Source organism: Nipponia nippon, unplaced genomic scaffold (assembly GCF_047370975.1).
Source record: "Nipponia nippon isolate SJK-2023a ecotype South Korea unplaced genomic scaffold, ASM4737097v1 scaffold_6, whole genome shotgun sequence".
NCBI classification, from domain to species: domain Eukaryota; kingdom Metazoa; phylum Chordata; class Aves; order Pelecaniformes; family Threskiornithidae; genus Nipponia; species Nipponia nippon.
Window position 1 is genome coordinate 40,435,582 of NW_028262380.1, and position 19,117 is coordinate 40,454,698.

The window sequence follows — 19,117 nt, forward strand, 5'->3', positions numbered from 1 at the left end:
GAGAGGAAATGGCCTCCAGCTGCGCCAGGGGAGGTTTAGTTAGACATTAGGAAAAACTTCACCGAGAGGGTGGTGAAGCATTGGACCAGGCTGCCCAGGGAAGTGGTTGAGTCTCCATCCCTGGAGGTATTTAAAGAACGGATAGATACGGTGCTTGAAGACATGGTATAGATGGACTTGGCAGTGATAGGTTGACGCTTGGACTCGATGATCTTAAGGGTCTTTTCCAACCTTGACGATTCTATGATTCTATGATTCTATGATATTTCTAGCAACAAAATCTATGGGAGTTAATTTATACAGGTACAATTTTCTTCTCAAAGTTAATTTTTTGTATGCAAAACTATCCCATGGGGCAAAAAAAAAAACAAACCACCACACTCAAAAAAATGGAAGAAATAAAGCTTCACACTGGGAAAATGGCAGGCTGCTCTGGATATTTAAGTGTTGTTCTCCTACGATTACAAGGAGTAATTAAATAAAAAAAGAGGAGTCCTCACTAACTAGCAGGAACTGTCTCCCTTGAGGCTTGAGCCAGCAAAACGTTCACAGGGCCGCTGACTCCAGCAGAACAGCTCACTTGCTTTGAGCTAAACAGTGTTTAATGGATTGAAACCTTGATTAACAAATTGAGCTAATAACAAAGTATGAAATTAGTTTGAAAATCTTTCTGCTTTTGATGGGACTCTGTGCACAATGGTTCACAGGCATTTTCGCCCCTTTTTTAGACCACTGTTTGTTCTGTTCTTTTTTGTAAAACATAGAGAAAACACTAACTTCCCATTGACTCTCATTATCTAACAGAAATTCTGTTTATAAGCACATAAAGAAAAGACCAGATTTTGCTCCAAGGCAGTCAAGCCGCTATAGTGAATATAAACATATCAGCTACACCTCAGCACTTCTTTTCAGTGATGATTGCTTATGGAGTACAAATTTACACTGTATTTGTATCCTTGCTTAGTTGTCTTCATATAAAGTGAATACATATGCACACATTTTGTAAACATAATGACTAATATTTAATAATAATGTTATATTTAGATATTAGACAATTTCAGGGTGGTATTTTTATGTATATATTTGTTATTTACAAGACTGTGGGGTTTTTCATTGAAGTTTCCAATCTGTTCTCCCTGTATCAATATATTTTCCAAATTCTGCTGTGTATACACTTGATATGTACAGGTGTTGTGTTATTACTCTGAAATATACCACTCTTATTAACATTGGATGAGCTCTAGCACTGAGAGTAAAATATAGACCATCTGTCTGCATTTTAATTTCTACTACTACTATAACCCACCCCCCCAGAGATTAGCTTCTCATATAGTTTAGCACAGACCTAAAGAACATGATGGATAGAAGAACATCAGTTGCCACTGGAACCGGGGAACTCCATCTGAATTAAGAGAATTAAGGCTTAATATAGAAGGTGCTTGAGAAGAAAAATTATCTGAAGAAAAATGCATGCAATCTGTTGGTCATATCTAAGTTTGTTAAAAGACTGATAATTCAATTAAACACGAAGTAGAAACAATTTTCTTGTGTGCATTCAGAAATTAAATGTAACAGCCAACAGTTGAGCAAACCAGACTAAAAAGTCTATTTATTTTAGTTACTCCAAGACTTGCTTTTAAGGTAACACATTTTGAAGAATGTTATGTTACAGTCTTATGGTGAGGACCTATACTTCTTACGAAGAAAACTGGCAAATGCTCTTATACAGACTCCCCACTTTATTTCCAGAGACTGAAATAGGTTGCTAAGCCTTTTGTTGCTTATTGAGGTATACTGAACAACCACATTTTTCTTTTTAGTGACATTACTCACATATTTTAAAGTTGGCCTTTCTATTTTAGGATTGTGTTTATTGAAAAAAAATCTATTCTATTTGTAGTTTTGTGTTTAGTAATAGGTCAAAGCCTCTGGGGTTTCACACTTGAATGAATTACATCCTGGGGAATCCTGTGTACTGAGAAAGCCAGATTAACTAACATAATCAAACACGTCTCAGTAAAACCAGGATCTAAAACTACAGTTGTGTCATATCTCATCACAACACCCTCTTAAAATGCTGGCAATACAAGTGTGGTAAAAACTACATAGGTGAGAGCTTTATTCCTTATTGTTATGATATATGTGGTTTTCAACTGTCAGCTTGGAAGCCAATCTAATGTTTGTAAGTTCAATTTATTGCTTTTCTAAGAAAGTAAACAATTTTAACTTTGTAGCTGAATATATCATGACAAAACATTGTGGGTTTACAGATTCACATGTTTTAACACTGGAGCCATCGTTGATCTGAACTTCTGAATCTCAAGGTTCATCAAACTTTACCCAGCGGCTTCTGGATCAAACCCAGAACATAAAGCTGACCTAGATTTAGAGACTTTAAATGGTGACCAGTTCTGCTCTCTCTTTAGTTGTTTCAATCTTTTAATTGCTTCAAAGTAGGGTTTGTTTTTTTTTCTATTCTGAATTCATCATTTATAATGTTCTAGTCTTGCCAATTTACTACCTCTACTTATTTAAAAAATTACCTTCACTTCACAATCTTTTGTCCATCATGAAAGTGTCTAAAGACACCTCTAAATCTTTCTGGTTTTTACAAGCTAAACTGCTTTAATATAATGTTAGAAAAGTACTCCAAATTGTAATGTTCTTGTAGCTGTTTTCAGAAACCTTTCAAATTTGTCAGCAGCCTTCTTACAGCATGATTATTTAAACATATTGAACCATGATGTGTTCCAGGATTGGGCACACTAAAATGATAACAACTTCTCATGACTACCACTGTGATTAGTTTGTCTTAATATTCCACAAGGACTCTGTCACACCAAAAAGTACACTCAGCAATTCTTCACTCCATGTCTGCACATTGGCTTCTCTGTACGAATACTGTTGAGCAGCTGCATGATCTTGCATTCAGTTGTATAAACTGTGTGTTTATAAAGTGAGATACTCTATAAAATTGACCTATGCTTATCTCTTGCTAAGTGCAAATACACAAGGTTTTTCAACTATCCCCATTTTTTGGACAAAAAAAAAAAAAAAAAAGGTAATCTACTGTTATGATCCACATTAGGATCATCTCCTTCCAGTAATCTTACAGCATTTTTGACTCCCAGGTGAACATCTCTCAAGCTCATAAATAGAAGTGATTCCTTTCAAATATACTAAATACTGGTTGGACCAAAGAAAGAGTAGCTATACAGCCTGCTGGTTATGAGGAGAATTAGAGATTGACATTAACATATTTTGGTTAAAACTTTTCATTTCAACATACTGGTATTTTCCATTTGTAAAGAATACGCTTCAATTAACGTCCAATACTACAGAAAGTAAATTATACAGCTCAGCTCTGCACACATGTGGTACACACATACCAGCTATCATGTTTTGAATGATGAGCAGTATTTTATGATGTTGTTATCCAGGTAGATGAGGCAAATATAAATGAACAACATTAATATTTGAGACAGATTTATACCATGGTGACACTCTATGGTTTTCATTTTTAAAATGGATGTTCATAAAAATCTCACCTTTCAATTTACTGTATCTACCAGAAGTATCAAGAGATACCACAAAGATCTTCTAAAGATTGGACATAGCCATGTGTTCAGCTTTGTATAATAGCAGGTAAGTCTACCAGTAGTGATATGGAAAGAATAAAAAGATGGTAATTAAAACAATAGTGAATTAAAACACTTTAAATGAGTAAGAAATATTTTAGCAAAGCTTGTGATTAAAAACTAAGTATGCTTCTATGATTCAAATCTCATTGAAGTCAAGAGTATGTGCTTGAGTGCTTTGTTGAACTGGAACATTTCATAAATCAAGGCGAGTTGTTTGAATCCGCTCAGAAGAGAGTATTTTAATATTCAACAGTAGGCATATGAAAATTTTCAAAAGCTTGAAAACAACATCCATATTTAGCAGAAAAAAATGATGCAACAGCAAAGTTGCTACTTAAAGCAGAAGCAAGTGTATGTTTTTCCCACAGGGATTTTGAGAAGTTTGAACTCTGTATATCTAAATTATAGCCTATATTTATAATTAATAGAACTGTTCATATTGGAGAACTGGAGAGCTCATGCTGGTAGCTTTAGCTAATAACATCATAAGAAAAATGCACTTGCCTCAGTGCAAATAAATGAAATGTTAGACCAATTCACTGTTGAAGTATGTAACACAAAAAAAAAACCAGCTCCTGGAGAAGCAGCCTGACATAATACTTATTTTAAGGAGAAAGACAAGAATCAACAGTTCTGAATATACAAAGTAAGTACTCTACGCTGATTCTGTAGAGCACCTGCATTGACAGACTCTCCTTGAGCAAATAGAGGGATTCTTTAGTTTGTTTGCTATTATGTTTTCAGTTAAGGGTTTAAACAAGTTCTTTTCATGATCATTGTTGCCACCCAGGGCAATGGGGAGAACAAAAGGATAAATTTTTTGCAAAGAGGACCTAGAAACTTAGAATACAAAGAGTCCCTGAATTTATGTAACCACTACTAATAAAAAAAAGTTCAGGGAACAGAGGAGATAAGTTAGTGATATTCTAGTACATTCTTCAGCCATACTCTTGATAGGTATCAAGAAAGAAATCCAAACTGGATCTAAAATGTGTGGTAGGCATTATTATCTACTGATATCTGCTGGAACAACCTTGAAGAAGAGCTAGAAAAAGAATAAGAATATGGCGAAAATGGAAAACAGGAGTTAATAACTGAAGTGAAAGCTATATATGGGATATTTATGAAACAAAAAAAGACAATATACCTGGAGGTGGAACATGTGATTGCCTCTAAAGACTTCTAATGAAATACCCTATTTCTAACACACACCCTATCCTTGGATATAAGGAATGCATAAAATCCCTGTTCTTACTTCTTTCCTGCATCTCCTCTACCCAATGATCTTTTAATCTCTTTTTTTCTATTCTGTGTAAAAAGTTGTTCTATATTTCACTCTCTGTCTCTCTCTGTCTTCCTTTTTCTCTAATGAGCTTATTATACTTCCCTCAATTTTCGGTTTCTTTCACTCTGCTTCATGTGCCTAATCTTCCTGAACCTTTGCCTTTTTCCACATCTGCTTCCTTCTTCAGCACTTGAGCATTCTATAGATTTTTAATGGTTTAAATAAGACTCTGGCCTGAGATAATCATGTGGGCTGTGCAACTCGTGGAGCTCCACAAGTAGTGGGGCTGCTGTCTCACACAAATTAGTGACTATAGAAAAAAACAAGCCAGAAGATTATATTGAGGCAAACACTGAGAGGGGGCTATGCCCATCCAGATACATTTCACATATGCAGAGATCTGTCCCTGAACCGCTCCCAGGTTTCTCCTTCCATTGGCTCTCCCAGACATGATGTAGGTGTTCAAATGCCATTGCCTTTTAGGCTCAGAGAGAGTATCCCTACCCTACAATCTGAGATATATTTTCCTCTTCTGTCCCTCTCCAGATATAGTCCTTCCTCACATATCTCTCATTTTACTTCATGCACAAACCATACAGATTCCCATAAGAATTTCTCAAACAATATTTCTCAATATCAACTCATAAATGCTTACCCTTTTCTAATGCAAGCAGCTCCTGGCTTCCATGAAATGTTGTTTGGTTTGTCTAACAATAACTGTAATCATCTCACTGTCCTACTGTCACCCGTACTTGTAAACTCATTCTCTGTTCCTCCCCCTTCTCACGAATAACTTTCCTATTTCCCTCTTACAACGTTCTTTCCCTTGTTCCTTCCCACAATCCCTTCCACTCTCCTCCCCAGCCAAACTTTCAAACTCTTTGGATTTCCCTGTGAGTCAGCCTTACGGCACTAGATCACCTCTCTTTTCTAAAAAGTAGAATAGAACAGCACATATATTTCCTGTCTCCATCAGCACTGTACTTTCAAAGAAGAAGAGGTTGAAATACAGAGGTGGGTTCTTTCCCCCGCCCTTTCCAAAGAAAAAGCGCACCACCAGCCCTACAGGCAAAGCAGAAAAACTCCCACCTCTCTTTCCCCAGTCCTTTCCGAGACCCGAGGTTCAGTGAATTCACCCCAGCTCTTGAACGATAGCTGTCCTGTGCAGGCATCATCCCCAGCACCCCTCTTCCCGCAGGAGGGCAGGCGCTCGGGCAGGGGCTATTCTGAGCACGAACATCAACCGCGACCCCCAGCGAAGCCCTCCCCGGGGCCCCGGCGGGGCCACCCCGCCCCAGGGGCAGCCCCTTCTTGGCGCCCCCTCGCCGCCGCCGTCGTCCCCGGTCCCGCCCCGCCGGCCTCCGCGGCGGCAGCGCGCTCGGGGGGAGGAGGGGGGGGCGGCCGGGGCCGGCCCCCGCCCTGCCTCCCCGCCCGCCCCGCCGCCGCCGGGGCCGCGGCACCCCCCGCGCCCCGCATGCGGCCGGCGGCGGGGTGCCGGCTGCTGGCAGGAGCCGGGGGCAGGCGGGCGGGGAGGTGGGCTCCCGCCGCCGCCGCCGCTGCTCGGCGCCGCCGCCGCGGCTGGGATTAGGCTCCCGCTCGGCGGCGGTGCGGGGCGGCGGTGCGGGGCGGCGGGGCCGGAGCGGCGGGGCCCAGCGGGAGGGCGCGGGACGCCGCCGGGCGCCAGGCGGGCGGCGGGCGCGGAGCCGCCGGAGCTCTCCAGGGTGCTGGGGCGCCGCCCGCCCGCCCGCCCGCCCGCGGGGAGCCGCGCCGCCGCCCTCGCCCGCCGCGCCGCGGCGCGGAGCCCCGCCGATGCCTGGGACACGACCGCTCCAGGGCCCCGCCTCGCCTCCGAGCAGCATGGCCCGGATTAGGTACCTCCGCGCGGCTGTCTCGGGATTTTATCTGTGGGAAGCCGCGGTACTGCTCAGGTGAGTTGTTTTCTTTGGGGAAGCAAAGGTCCCCCCGCCCGTTTGCTCGGGCGGCTGGAATGCCGCGGGCTGGCGCGAAGACTGGCCGCGGCCGCTGCCTTCGCTCCCGGCTAACGCCTGGCTACCTTCGGCAGCCAGACTGTGGGCACGGAAACGAAATGCGTGGGGTCCGTGCTTCGCGAGCGACTTTGTAACACTGCAGTGCCTCCAGTCTGATTTTGCAGTTTGCAAGGTGAAGGCTGTGCATTCCCTTCACCTGTTCACAGTTAGGATTTCCCTATTTGATCTGTGAATTTTATCACTGTTTTTAGCAGGAAATGTAACATTAATGATCTTGAAAATTCTTCAGGTGCAAAGTGTCTATATGTAAAAGTTACAGAAGATAATCTGAGTTGGGAATATATAGACCTGTTTATTACTATCGGCTCTTTGCAGTAAAAGGAAAATCAGGGATTGCGTTAGGTCAGAGAAGTCTTATGCAGAAACAGAAAAAATGATAGCTGAGTCAACAGAGGATATGGTCTACAGAATTTCCCTCAAGAGGGAAAGCGTTTGCTGTACCACTGGCAGTCTAGGATTTGTATTACGAAAGATAGCAACGCATCCATAAATTATGACCCGAGTAGAAGACTGAGGTTCATACGGCTTTTTCTACTTTCTGCCCAGCGCACTTTTTCCAGCTAAAGTAATGTTATGATATCAATGCAAGCATTCTTTTAATACATAGCTCTAGCCGTGTGGTGATAACAGGCTAAAATAAACTTGAATCCTCTGTTTAAAGGTGAGGGGAAAACTTAAAACGAAAAATCAGACATATAAAGAAGCAGGCTTCAATGTCATCACGTATTCACTGCTGATGCAGAGTTAACCATGCTTGTTATCAACAAACATTCTAGCTCTGTATCACAATAAACAGCCTATGGCATGTAACATGACAATGCCAGACTATGTTAAGAATCACATTATTACTTGACAAAGATGAAAAAGGAAACTTAAATTTGAAAAGTGGCTCTCCAGACAGAGTTGGGGGATTACACATGTCAGGGATCTACAATCACAAAGTTAAAACTGTAGCGTGTAGTGCCCCACAATGATGGCACACTTCACAGGTGCTCACAGGTTCATAGTAAATCTTTCCTTTTTGAAGTTAGTTTAATGATCTGTTTTGTGTCAATATATGTAATGTAAATAATTTATAATGTGATTTTTATTGTAATTGTGCCAAAAGAAAGAGATTTAAAGAAACTGGGTCGCATGGTATGGGATTAATTGACACTGGGAGGAAAGAGTAAATGCACGTATATTACAGTTTAAATTTTCCAGTTGCACTGGAGTATTTAATGTTCAGAGTAGATGACCAAACCCCTGTGCAGTGTAGACAATACAAGCAGTACTGTACTATTATTATTCTATTTCAATGTACTTCTAGAACTTACTTTTCCTCTGCTTTTTATTTAAATGACATCCTACTGTTGAATGATTCACCCTTTATTTTAATGACATAAAAACACATATTATATTCCAAGAGGAAAAAAAGTGAAAAAGTCAGGTTTGGAAAGTATATATGCATTTTGCATCACATAATTCTGGACTAATATTTAATTGTTTCAAAATTTATACAGGCATCTTATTTTGCATAAATTCAAATTACTCTGTTCAATGTCCAAATAACTGTTGTATTGCAATAGCCTTCTGTTCTTGTCATTTTATCACAATGAGCATGGCTACTGTGCACAAGGACTATGTAGTCTGAGAAAGACTTCAGAGAGCTGCTCGGAATCTACGTATATCTTTGATATATGTCTCAATATAGAGACTGCTGGTGACTTTAGGTCTAGCAATAACACCTGAGAAACCTGAGTCACTTCGAGACACACAGGAGTCCTCTCCAGGCTTTAAAACGGAAAAAGTGTGAAAAAAAAAAAAGTTAAAATATTAAAACCTGTAAAATTCCCAAGCTTCCTGAAGCCATTAATTCTAGCTCTTTTCCAACTTAAGCCTTGTGAAATGATTTACATTAGAGCAAAGGGAACAGTAGGACACTGCTTCCACTCTCTGTAAAACACACAGACTCCAGCCTTAGCACCTATATAACACCCCCAGTGAGAAGATGGATGTGCTATGAATTTCTAGGAACAACCAAACCTTAAGTGTTTCACTTGCTCAAACATTATGGAAAAAATAATGTATCTTCTCTTACATCGTGCAACATTAAAACTTTTCTGCTCTTCATTAACAAGCACTTGAGGCTGTGTGAGAAGACTGAAGGAACCTAACAAGGAGAACCTTCAATTCTTGTCCGACAGCCCTGAGGCTGTTTAAAGTGATTGTTTAAATTACATGCCTGTGAAGCTGGACATTTAGTTTTATTTTCAGTACAGGTCAAATGAGAACAAAAAGGGTTTTTTTCAGTATAAAGTTATAGGATTGCTATTTTAATGAGCAAAGTCTCTGGATTGGCATGCTTCACAAGAAGAAACTGCACCTGATTATTTTTTTTTCTAAATAATAATTTTTTCTTCCCACATTTAAAGGCTTTTCAAATTGAAATAACTGAAACAAGATATATATTGGTTGTAGTAGGATCTAGTTATTAATTTTATTTCTGAAAGACATTGTAGACAGAATAAAACTTTGTTAATAATCTCTCATAATATTGTGCATGTTTGTACTACTATGTCTTAGATGAATAACTTGCTTATTGGTAATATATTAATAGATTTTAGACATGAAAAACAAAAGTTTAAGCACATAGCACTCTATTATGTTTTCAGTGATATATCTGAGGACTGGGAGAAAGGCTATAATCAGACCCCAAATAAAAAATTATCATTTATTAATGACTGCCATGCCAAGCCCCAGTGTGATATTAAGAAGAGCGTAGAGATGTAAAAATGAGGGTAAGAGCTGAGGAAAATAATTTAATGGAGCCTAAAAATAACTGTAATTCACTACCAAAGAAGGAAAATAAACACTCTAAGATATGGTTTGAAGTTATAATAATATCTAAGACTGAGTATTCCTATGTTTTCATTAAAGTAATAGTGTTACCAAAAATTCCTCTGGATTTGCCTGGATTCCAAGAGGTCATGCTGAAAGCAAGATCATACTTGTAGAGCCAACACGAAGATCATATTTGTGAGTCAAACAGTTTTATGACAGCTCTTGAACTTGCAAGGGCACGAGCACAGCTCTATTAGAACTACACTGTCAGTGACTTGCCAGGGACTCTGCTTTCTCCTTAAAGAGTATAGTATAGGTATTTTATATGTAGACCTGTGTATGGGGAAAGCACAGGATGAAAGGGTAGATGGCACTGTGGAAATGCAAAATAGATTCTCCCTATATGATATTTCTTTAGGGATCTGTATTAGCATAGACCAAGAATCATGCTATGATTCGGTTGTTGCCTCTTTCCTTGTTCTGTTTGCTGCCCCACTGGCCTTATATTGAAGGAAACGGTATCACAGAGCCAGATAATTGCACTGAGAGACCAGATTCTTGTGGAAAAAACCTCCATGCAACCTATCTCTGGGGCATGTCTGAGCTCACAGTTAACTGATTTTGAAATTATTCTTGCATTGCATTGCAAATTGATTTCAGATGAATAGCTTTAAGAAGCAGAAGTCAATATCCTTTAAGCCAGCATTAGTTCCTCCAAGTAATGAAAGAGAATAAAACAACAGCTAAAAAATATTAAATCTGACATATCAACAAACATCTTTGAAAACAAAGCTTTTCAGATGTTCTGATGAGACTTCAGTAGCTTATTAATATGTTAAGAATTATACCTACAATACTATTCAGGAAATAAAAGTGTCTGCTAAAATCAGGATGTGAATAAAATAGAGTGTGAAAGAAAATGTAGTAATTCAAGATGAGAGCACTGAGGCACAGTACCTTTCCTTGGCAGCCCAGACTCAATTTGAAAAGATAGTTTCTGTGGGATAAATCGGTTGACAGATTCCAGGTCCTAATGAAAAAGATTTGATATGTCTCAGGGAGCAGCAAGGGAAGGGAAGGTGAGCTGGGAGTTCAGACTCACAGCAAAGCAGGCAGGAGCAGGGTCCTACCAACAAAGTTTGCAGTCCCACAGAACCTGTGCAGGAGCAGAGCAGATCCAGTCCAAACAACAGTTCAGATTGCCAGGCAAAGTTGGGAGTCATGAGGCAGGTCCAAGGTCAAGCCAAAAATTCAGGTCAGCAGATCAGGCTCAGGATCAGAATTAGGAAGGTGCAAGGCTGGGTGAAGGTGTACTTGGACAGTAGCTCGCACAGAGACCAAGAACATCCCAGCACTCCTGAGGGAGGGGGAAAGAAAAAAGAAAAAAAAACAGCTCCTGTGAGAAGAGGGGTGAACCCCTGCTGAGGCTTCTACAGCTTTTTATCAAACAGCTCTGCTTCAAAGCTGGGCTGCTGCATTATCAGAGCTGGCAGCGAGCCCGGGTAGCCAAACCCTTGGGATGAAGGAAATGTGCTCAGGGTCCTTATAAAATGTCAGGCAAAGAGCATCAGCATTCCCTTGCAGGATGTATCCATAGGCAGGCATTGGACCTTCCAAAACTCAGATGAAAAGGAAGTGGGTTTTTTTGTGACCAAGAATATGTAATTTAAATTCTCTCATATTTCAACTATACCAGTGAAAACACTGAAATCCCTTTGAACCAAATATGAGTTTTGTCATGAGTACGAATTTGATCAGAACTTTTATTATCAGTTCTTTATTTCTATAAAAAACAATTGTTTTTTTGACTACCATGTTTATAATTTTGAGAAAGAATTATGTGTAGATTTTTGTTTATAATGTTATAAACTGTAAGAAAAATAAATAACAAAGAAATTAAAAACATGACTCTTTCAATTCTTATTCTTCTAGTGGCATTTTCTTACTTTTCAACCTCTCCTAATTCATTCCTAGACAACTGATGCTAACAACAACTGAAAACAAGTAATATTGTGAGACAAGTGCTGTGCTTCTGTATGATGAAAAACGTAATAGCTCCTCTATCAGATTAGTCTTGTCCAGATATCCTAGGAATCATGACAATTAGAGAAAATGAAAATTTTTATAAGATTAGAGCTTCTTATTTTAACAGATTTAGAATACAAACTTCAAATGACCTTACTCAGTATTATGTAATAATACCTATAGGGAATGATTCCCGCAAATCAGCTTGTCTCAACTAAATAATGAAGAGTCCTTCTATGTGGTGTTGCATCTTCTCCTTTTTATTGGTTTTCCTACTGATCTTCATTATGTTTATTGGAAGAATAGAATCATAGAATCATAGAATCTTAGAATTGTTAAGGTTGGAAAATACCCTTAAGATCATCGAGTCCAACTGTTAACCTAGCACTGCCAAGTCCACCACTAAACCATGTCTTCAAGCACCGTATCTATCCATTCTTTAAATACCTCCAGGGATGGGGACTCAACCACTTCCCTGGGCAGCCTGGTCCAATGCTTCACCACCCTCTCGGTGAAGTTTTTCCTAATGTCTAACTAAACCTCCCCTGGCACAGCTGGAGGCCATTTCCTCTCGTTCTATCACTTGTTACTAGGGAGAAGAGGCCGACCCCCACCTCGCTACAGCCTCCTTTCAGGTAGTTGTAGAGAGCAATAAGGTCTCCCCTCAGCCTCCTCTTCTCCAGACTAAACAACCCCAGCTCCCTCAGCCGCTCCTCGTAAGACTTGTTCTCTAGACCCTTCACCAACTTCATTGTTCTTCTTTGGACATGCTGCAGCACCTTGATGTCCTTCTTGTAGTGAGGGGCCCAAAACTGTACTCGAGGTGCGGCCTCACCAGTGCCGAATACAGGCAGACGATCACCTCCCTGGTCCTGCTGGCCACACTATTCCTGATACAAGCCAGGATGCCATTGGCCTTCTTGGCCACCTGAGCACACTGCTGGCTCATGTTCAGTATGTATGAATCAGTAAAAGGAGATAGGAACTAAAAAAGAATAGTTTTTCTTTCACTGATAGGTAGGGATTGTGAACAGATGGAGTAAAAGGCACCGTTTTGAGGATGAGTATCAACTACCAGCGGAAAGGGAACATCTCAGAAAGCCTGAAAAGACACAGGTAGAAACTATGTGTAACAAGAATGCAGGACCAAAGCAGGAGAATGAGAAGAGCATCAGGAAGCAGAACATTCTGCACGGTAAAGTCAAGAGAAAAGAAGGCAAGAATCTTTGAGACTACCTTTTTCTAGCACAGACTATAATCCATTATTTTTATGGCTTCTGAAGGAAAACCATCCTTCCTGACTGATGTCTTTAGATGCTGTGTCAATACAAATGCTACGTAGTGTGAGTAAAAAGAAATCGCACATTGCATTGGACTTTCTACATAACGAACACTTCCTATATCATTTTCTTATACCACATACCATCCTGTTATTCCTCTAGCCCTACCACAGATGTACAAAATGAGCAGGGATGGGGGGAGAGTCAAGGCTGCTTCCAGGCAGGAGCTTCCCTAAGGAAGATTGGTCCTCTTCAATATTGTTATTACCAAAGTTTCTATTAGGTGACATGAACTATTAGTGAAATGCAGTTTCCAAGGGAGAGAGTTTGAGACCACAGAAAATGTAGAAAAGTTCAAGACGACTCTGGCCTGAGATAATCATGCGGTCACCAATGGGGCTGTTGAAAGAGTGGAGCTGCAGTAGTGTGGCTGCTGTCTAATACAAATCAATGGCTATAGGAAAAAGCAAGCCAGCAGATTATCCTGAGACTGTTTCAGTGAAACAATCAAGTGAGTAGAAAGCAAACACAGGAGTACTAAATTATCTCAAACTGAAGCTGAGTTAATTGCTATTAACCTGTATGTGATTCTTACAGCTAAAACTAATTTAGGAAGGGTATCATAAGCAAAATCAGTACACCTATGACATTTAAAAATGCAAACTAGTTTTCTCCTTTTCCCGATTAAAATTCAAGCTGCAGTTATAGCTACACAACCTGCTGTCTTAAGATTTTGCCCGTTGTTGCATTCCATCTCTGATATGAAATATATATAAAAATAGATTTGATATAAAAAAAAAATATTGGAATATGCTACCCATCTCACCATTGCCTAAGGCTTCACATAATATGTACACTTTGCATAAGACTCCACTATGTCTAGAACTTATGTTCAGTTTCTTATAAAATAAATTTTTCTCCCTTTCAGAATTTTGAAAGGTAAAATATGAGACTAATGTAATCCTAAATAGCATCTCTCTCTGAGGATCCACAGGTACCAGAATATATAATTCCAAGATGACTTTCTATAAAATTGGCTGTTTACAAATTTGTATAATTTTTACCAACAATTAACTGTAATTAACTTTAATTTCACAATTAACCACTCAGCAGAAATGCCTAGTAAACACAGCATGGTTCTTCAGAAGGTTGAGGTTTTTTAAAAATTATTATTACTCTGCATCTTAGTGGGTGACTGCAGAGCTTAGGGATTTTTTTGTGAAAAGTTGGTTTATAATGTTCTGGGATACAGTGGGACTTCATTATTAAAATGATCCTTAGATTTTGTCCCGCTAAGGCTTTTAATTTCATAAAGTTTTCAAAACTGCACTGTCATCTGTTAGATTCAGCAATGCACAGGAGCATCCATGCTCTGGGCATATGTAAGCTAAGACATATTCATCTGCAGGGACCAACTAAACTTCCAGTTTTGTGAGCAACATATCTGCTGGCTAAGGGTGCCCTACTAGATATATAAAATAAATGTCACAAAATGGTAACTTGCTAGTAAAAGTAGGATAAAACTTTTCATTTTTTGAAGGGAAAAATAAAAATTTTGAAATCAGTCATGACTAAAGCACTGACTTCACATGGCCAAATTATGACTAACTACAGTATTCTAAGGTAAATGCTAATTCTGTGCCTAAGCACCTATATAACGCCTCCATGAAGGGATGTGCATCTCAGTGGTGTTTTCCCAGATGCTATCAGTCAGATTCATTACCTCTGTCTCAGCAGTATTAGAAAGTGGGGGTTTTTATTCTATCAGAAAGAATGCGTTATGCAAACTTTCTTTTTTTTTTTTTCAGAAACAAGGAAGCAGATTTATCAGTTTGCAAGATTTATCAGAATTTCCTTCAACTCTTAATTTGCAAGAGCTAAAGTAAAATAAACTATCTTCTCTTTTCCTTCAGTTCTTGCACACTGAAGACTGGATACTTAATTGTTTTGAACATGATTTTGCAATTTTTTACTACACAAAGTGAATATAAAATGCACCCACATGAAACAGTAATCCATGACTACAAAAAGTGTAATACAATAGAGAACTGGAATTAAAAATGCTATTTGCAAGCAGTTTCTCCATATACGCATTAAAATTTTACCTCCAAAACTTATCCCAAAATTCTAACACTGTGCAAATGAACTCTAAGAACATACCTATGTCTTTAATGATTTTCATTGATCCTGTACACAGATCTTTGGATGTAAGAGTACTCAAATTTTCATCTGTAATCAAAATGTGAGCACAGATGCACTTGTTCAGATTCCCTAAGAAATGGTTAACAGAATGGCCTTTTTCATCCTTTTTAACAGTGATGACACCTTCAGGAGATGAAGTGTCTTGCACATAATAAAGACCAGAATGCATTCGGTCATGATCCTTCCTTCACCCAGGATATTTTCATTTGTTTATATGAAGCTTATAAGACTCAGATGATAATTAAGGGGGTGCTGGATACATGGCATAAGCAAGACTAGTATAGCAAAGACAAAGCATGTATCCGAGGGGAAGTTTAAACGCCACTTTCTGTGTGTGAAAGAGAATGTGTGTGTGTGTAGTGGACCAGGATAATTTTGGTGGAAACATGAAAGGCTAGCAGCACTGTTTTTCAACCTTCACATTATTTTCCCTGACTTATTCAGTAAGGAACATGCTTCAGTGCATGCATTAGGAATACTGGGTTCTGTCATTATGTGGCATGAATCCTGCCACTCTCATCATCACCCTGAAGCTCAACCCTGTTGTTCCTCAAAGAAAGTCTTACACTGAATTATTACAGTGTTGATTCTGGATAGAATTAATAAAAAAGAAAAAAATACTTAATCCATGTATCTCATGTAAATTAACACAACTGGTTGAACATCACCATTCCTGTCTCACAGAAAATTCCAAAGCTCTGAAAAGATTTCATTGCTTTTTCAATGCATAAAAGGAAGTTTAAGTTGCAGAAAGCAGGAAAAAAATCTCTGTCAATTCTGTGGGGAAGATGTTCAGAGAAGATTTTGAAAATTAGAACCTGAGACCCCACCTTGATTTCCTATTGACATTAGAAGACTGATTGTGGCTGACAGAATACAAAGGACACTGGACAATATTCCACCCAAGCCTGCCAGCATTTCATTAAAACAACATTGAAACAGATATGTTTCTGTAAAACTCTGTTTCAAGAAATCAGTATTTTTCCAACTACAAATATTTTGTCTTAATTGAAAATTCTTGATCAATAGTAATAACACAGTATCTACACTATAATTAGCTGGCTAATCAAAATAAACAATTTCATGAGAAGTGTTTTGGGAGAGAACTTTATACAGCACTGAGTTCTATTTACTGATAAGTTTTGACTTGTCTGGGATGAAGCCCTGCTTGTTGAAATACTTTATTTTAAGGTGAGTGACTCTTCAGGCTCGATTCAGCTTTTCTCTAACTGAACTTATACCTTATCAAACTTATTTTGGAGGAAAAGTCTCATCTTCTAAACAGCCATCTGACATGCTCACTGAAGATACAGGGCAACACTGTTGTACTGATATAAGCAGAACTTCCCTAAGGCAAACGGAATAGCATTTAATTGAATTGTGCTTTAGTCTTCACAAACCCTTGGGGTTTAATTCAAAATCAAATTTTTATCTACTTTTGATAAACCCCAACCATTTTATTCTATTATAAGATTTTCTGTGAAGATTTTTATGAATAGTAAAAGAATTGTTTGAGAAGAAACCTTTCAAAGAATCCCAGATTTCAGTTTTAGTTATGGTTTTCAACTCATAAAAGTGGATTTTTAAAGCAAAACAAGACAAAGGAGGAACAGCAGACTTATGCTATTCTAAATGGTCATTAATTATGATTACAATAAATATCTTTTTTCTACAGATGCACACTTCAGTGGACACTGTTCCTGTTTAAATTTAGTGAGAGTACAGCAACCTAGTGGATGCAAAGTAAGCTGACAGGGTAATGCCACAACAACAGTAAAACATCTAGGCAGTGAATTAGAACTAGAAAACACAGTAATGTGCAGCTCTACAATTTAAAGGACATTTTGGAATGCATTCAAAATACAGGATCAACCAAGCAGCTATAATCTGTAGAATTCTGTTTTCAGTATTCACAGGTTGCTCCTAGATTTGGAAAGCGTTTGCCTTGGGAAAGAATACTTTGCAGTTTCTAGCCAGGCAGAAGTCTTATTTTGATTAATTCTTCTTTCAGTCTAGTGTTGCCTCATTGACATCAGTTGAATTACTATTCATTAGGGTGGTGAAAGACACTAGTCAGCTCCTGCACAAGTTCAATTAGTTAGAGAAATCATTCATTAGTCACAAAAATAAATGTAATTGTTCAGCTCTGACATGCTTTTATAGAAGGATATCTGGTGTTATAAAAGATAATAGTCTGAAATTATTTTACTTGGTCATTTTGCAATCTATCCATTACTCCAATAACTTTTCTTCATTATTCAGTTAATATGCAAATTAGTCTTTATAGTGAGATAGTAAGACAAGTTCAGACTACTATAAATTAGTGATTTACAGTTTCTATTTTAAAAGATATTCCATTCATTTTAGCCAAGTATTATCTGTCAAAAAAAACCACCCAAAACAGTTAATTGAATTTTGGGAAGATCTGACTGTCTTTAATTCAAAGTTAAAGTTGTCAAAAACTGAACCCATGCAGTAGGTCTTTGGAAGAGTGAGAGATTTGTCAGAATTTGATTACTTGAAACATTCTCTGCTCCTTGTTTGAGTCAGCTTTTTCAAAAAATACCTGTAGGTTGAATAAATTAAGAAACAGCAAGAAGACTAAGACCTGAGTTTTGAAAATTTATAAAAATAGGTATACAACAGGTATAAAAGACTACTAAGGAAGCAGGTGCTTCTGGGAAAACTATAAACAAATACTCAGATTATAGTCATAATTCATAAAATATCTTAAGAAAATTCACATGCTGCATGGCTGAAATTGGCAACAATAAACTTGTCTTAAACAAGAAAGAAAAACTAGAGGGACAACCTGTAGTTTATTGAATCCATACCTTAATTAAGCTAGAAAGCCATGCCCATAGGATTATGAAGAACACTGACAAATTAGTTTTCTTCCTTTACCCTAAGAGATAATTTTTTTTTCCAAAGAGGGGGTAGTAAAGCATTGTGCTTATATATATGTACCAAGCATATACAAATTTAGCCTCATCTAGAATATAAAGCCCTTTGACCTGTAGAATGGTGATCAGGTCAGAGTGACTTAATCAGAAGGCTTAAAAACCCATTATTCTCTACTTTTTCTCTCTGTTAAGAAAAGCCAAAAAACTCCACAGCAATCCAAAGCTTTTTGAAACGATAGTACATAAAGTAAATAAGCTCTAAACATTATACTATTTTACTTCCATGATAAACAGAATTGGAGGAAGACTGTAAGGCTGGAGGAATTCTCAACTGTATTTATAAAAGGAGAAAAAATATGACACCATAAAGGTATCAGGAACATCATAACAAAATGCTTGTAACCATTGCCTAACCTACAAAAAACACTAAAATGCAATGTTACTTCAGTCACTGAAACAGAAAAATGAAATTTTTCCAAATCTGAAAGAAAAGACATTTTTAATAGTTGCATTGAATGCAATCCCATATATTTTTCATGTAGTTTTCATTTCTAACCACTAAAATAATAACAAATGGATAATTAGTGATCTTAAAATGTAAATTTGTTTGTTGCACATAAAAATTGTTACTTTGGCTGAAAATGTGTCCTGATGTAACTCTACTTATCTCTGCAGCATTATATCAAAAAATTAATCTGACTGTTTGAACTTATTCAAAATAAGAGGATAAAAGGGCAACCAGAAAAATCTAAAACTGTGAAAAAACAGTAGAAAATCTAACTTGTCACAGAAAATATTTAAAATTCTCCTGAGGATTTTTCTTAGAAAATACCTTTTTAAAGTCTTGATGATATAATGCTTCTACTCCTGTTAGTTGAAGTGACAGTCTCTTCTCTGGCAAATATGAGTT

The 19,117-nt window shown here is 38.2% G+C and overlaps 1 protein-coding gene across 2 annotated transcripts in view; it reads left to right on the forward strand.

The window, feature by feature from the left end:
• The first annotated feature begins 6,726 nt into the window (after positions 1 to 6,726).
• GLRA3 (glycine receptor alpha 3) overlaps positions 6,727 to 19,117 on the forward strand; it is a 100,025-nt gene continuing 87,634 nt past the window's right edge. For both annotated transcript variants that reach the window (XM_087737229.1, XM_087737230.1), the window contains exon 1: positions 6,727 to 6,854. In XM_087737229.1, coding sequence (XP_087593355.1) covers positions 6,736 to 6,854 — 119 coding nt within the window. In that variant the 5' untranslated portion in view covers positions 6,727 to 6,735. The remainder of the gene's footprint in view (positions 6,855 to 19,117) is intronic.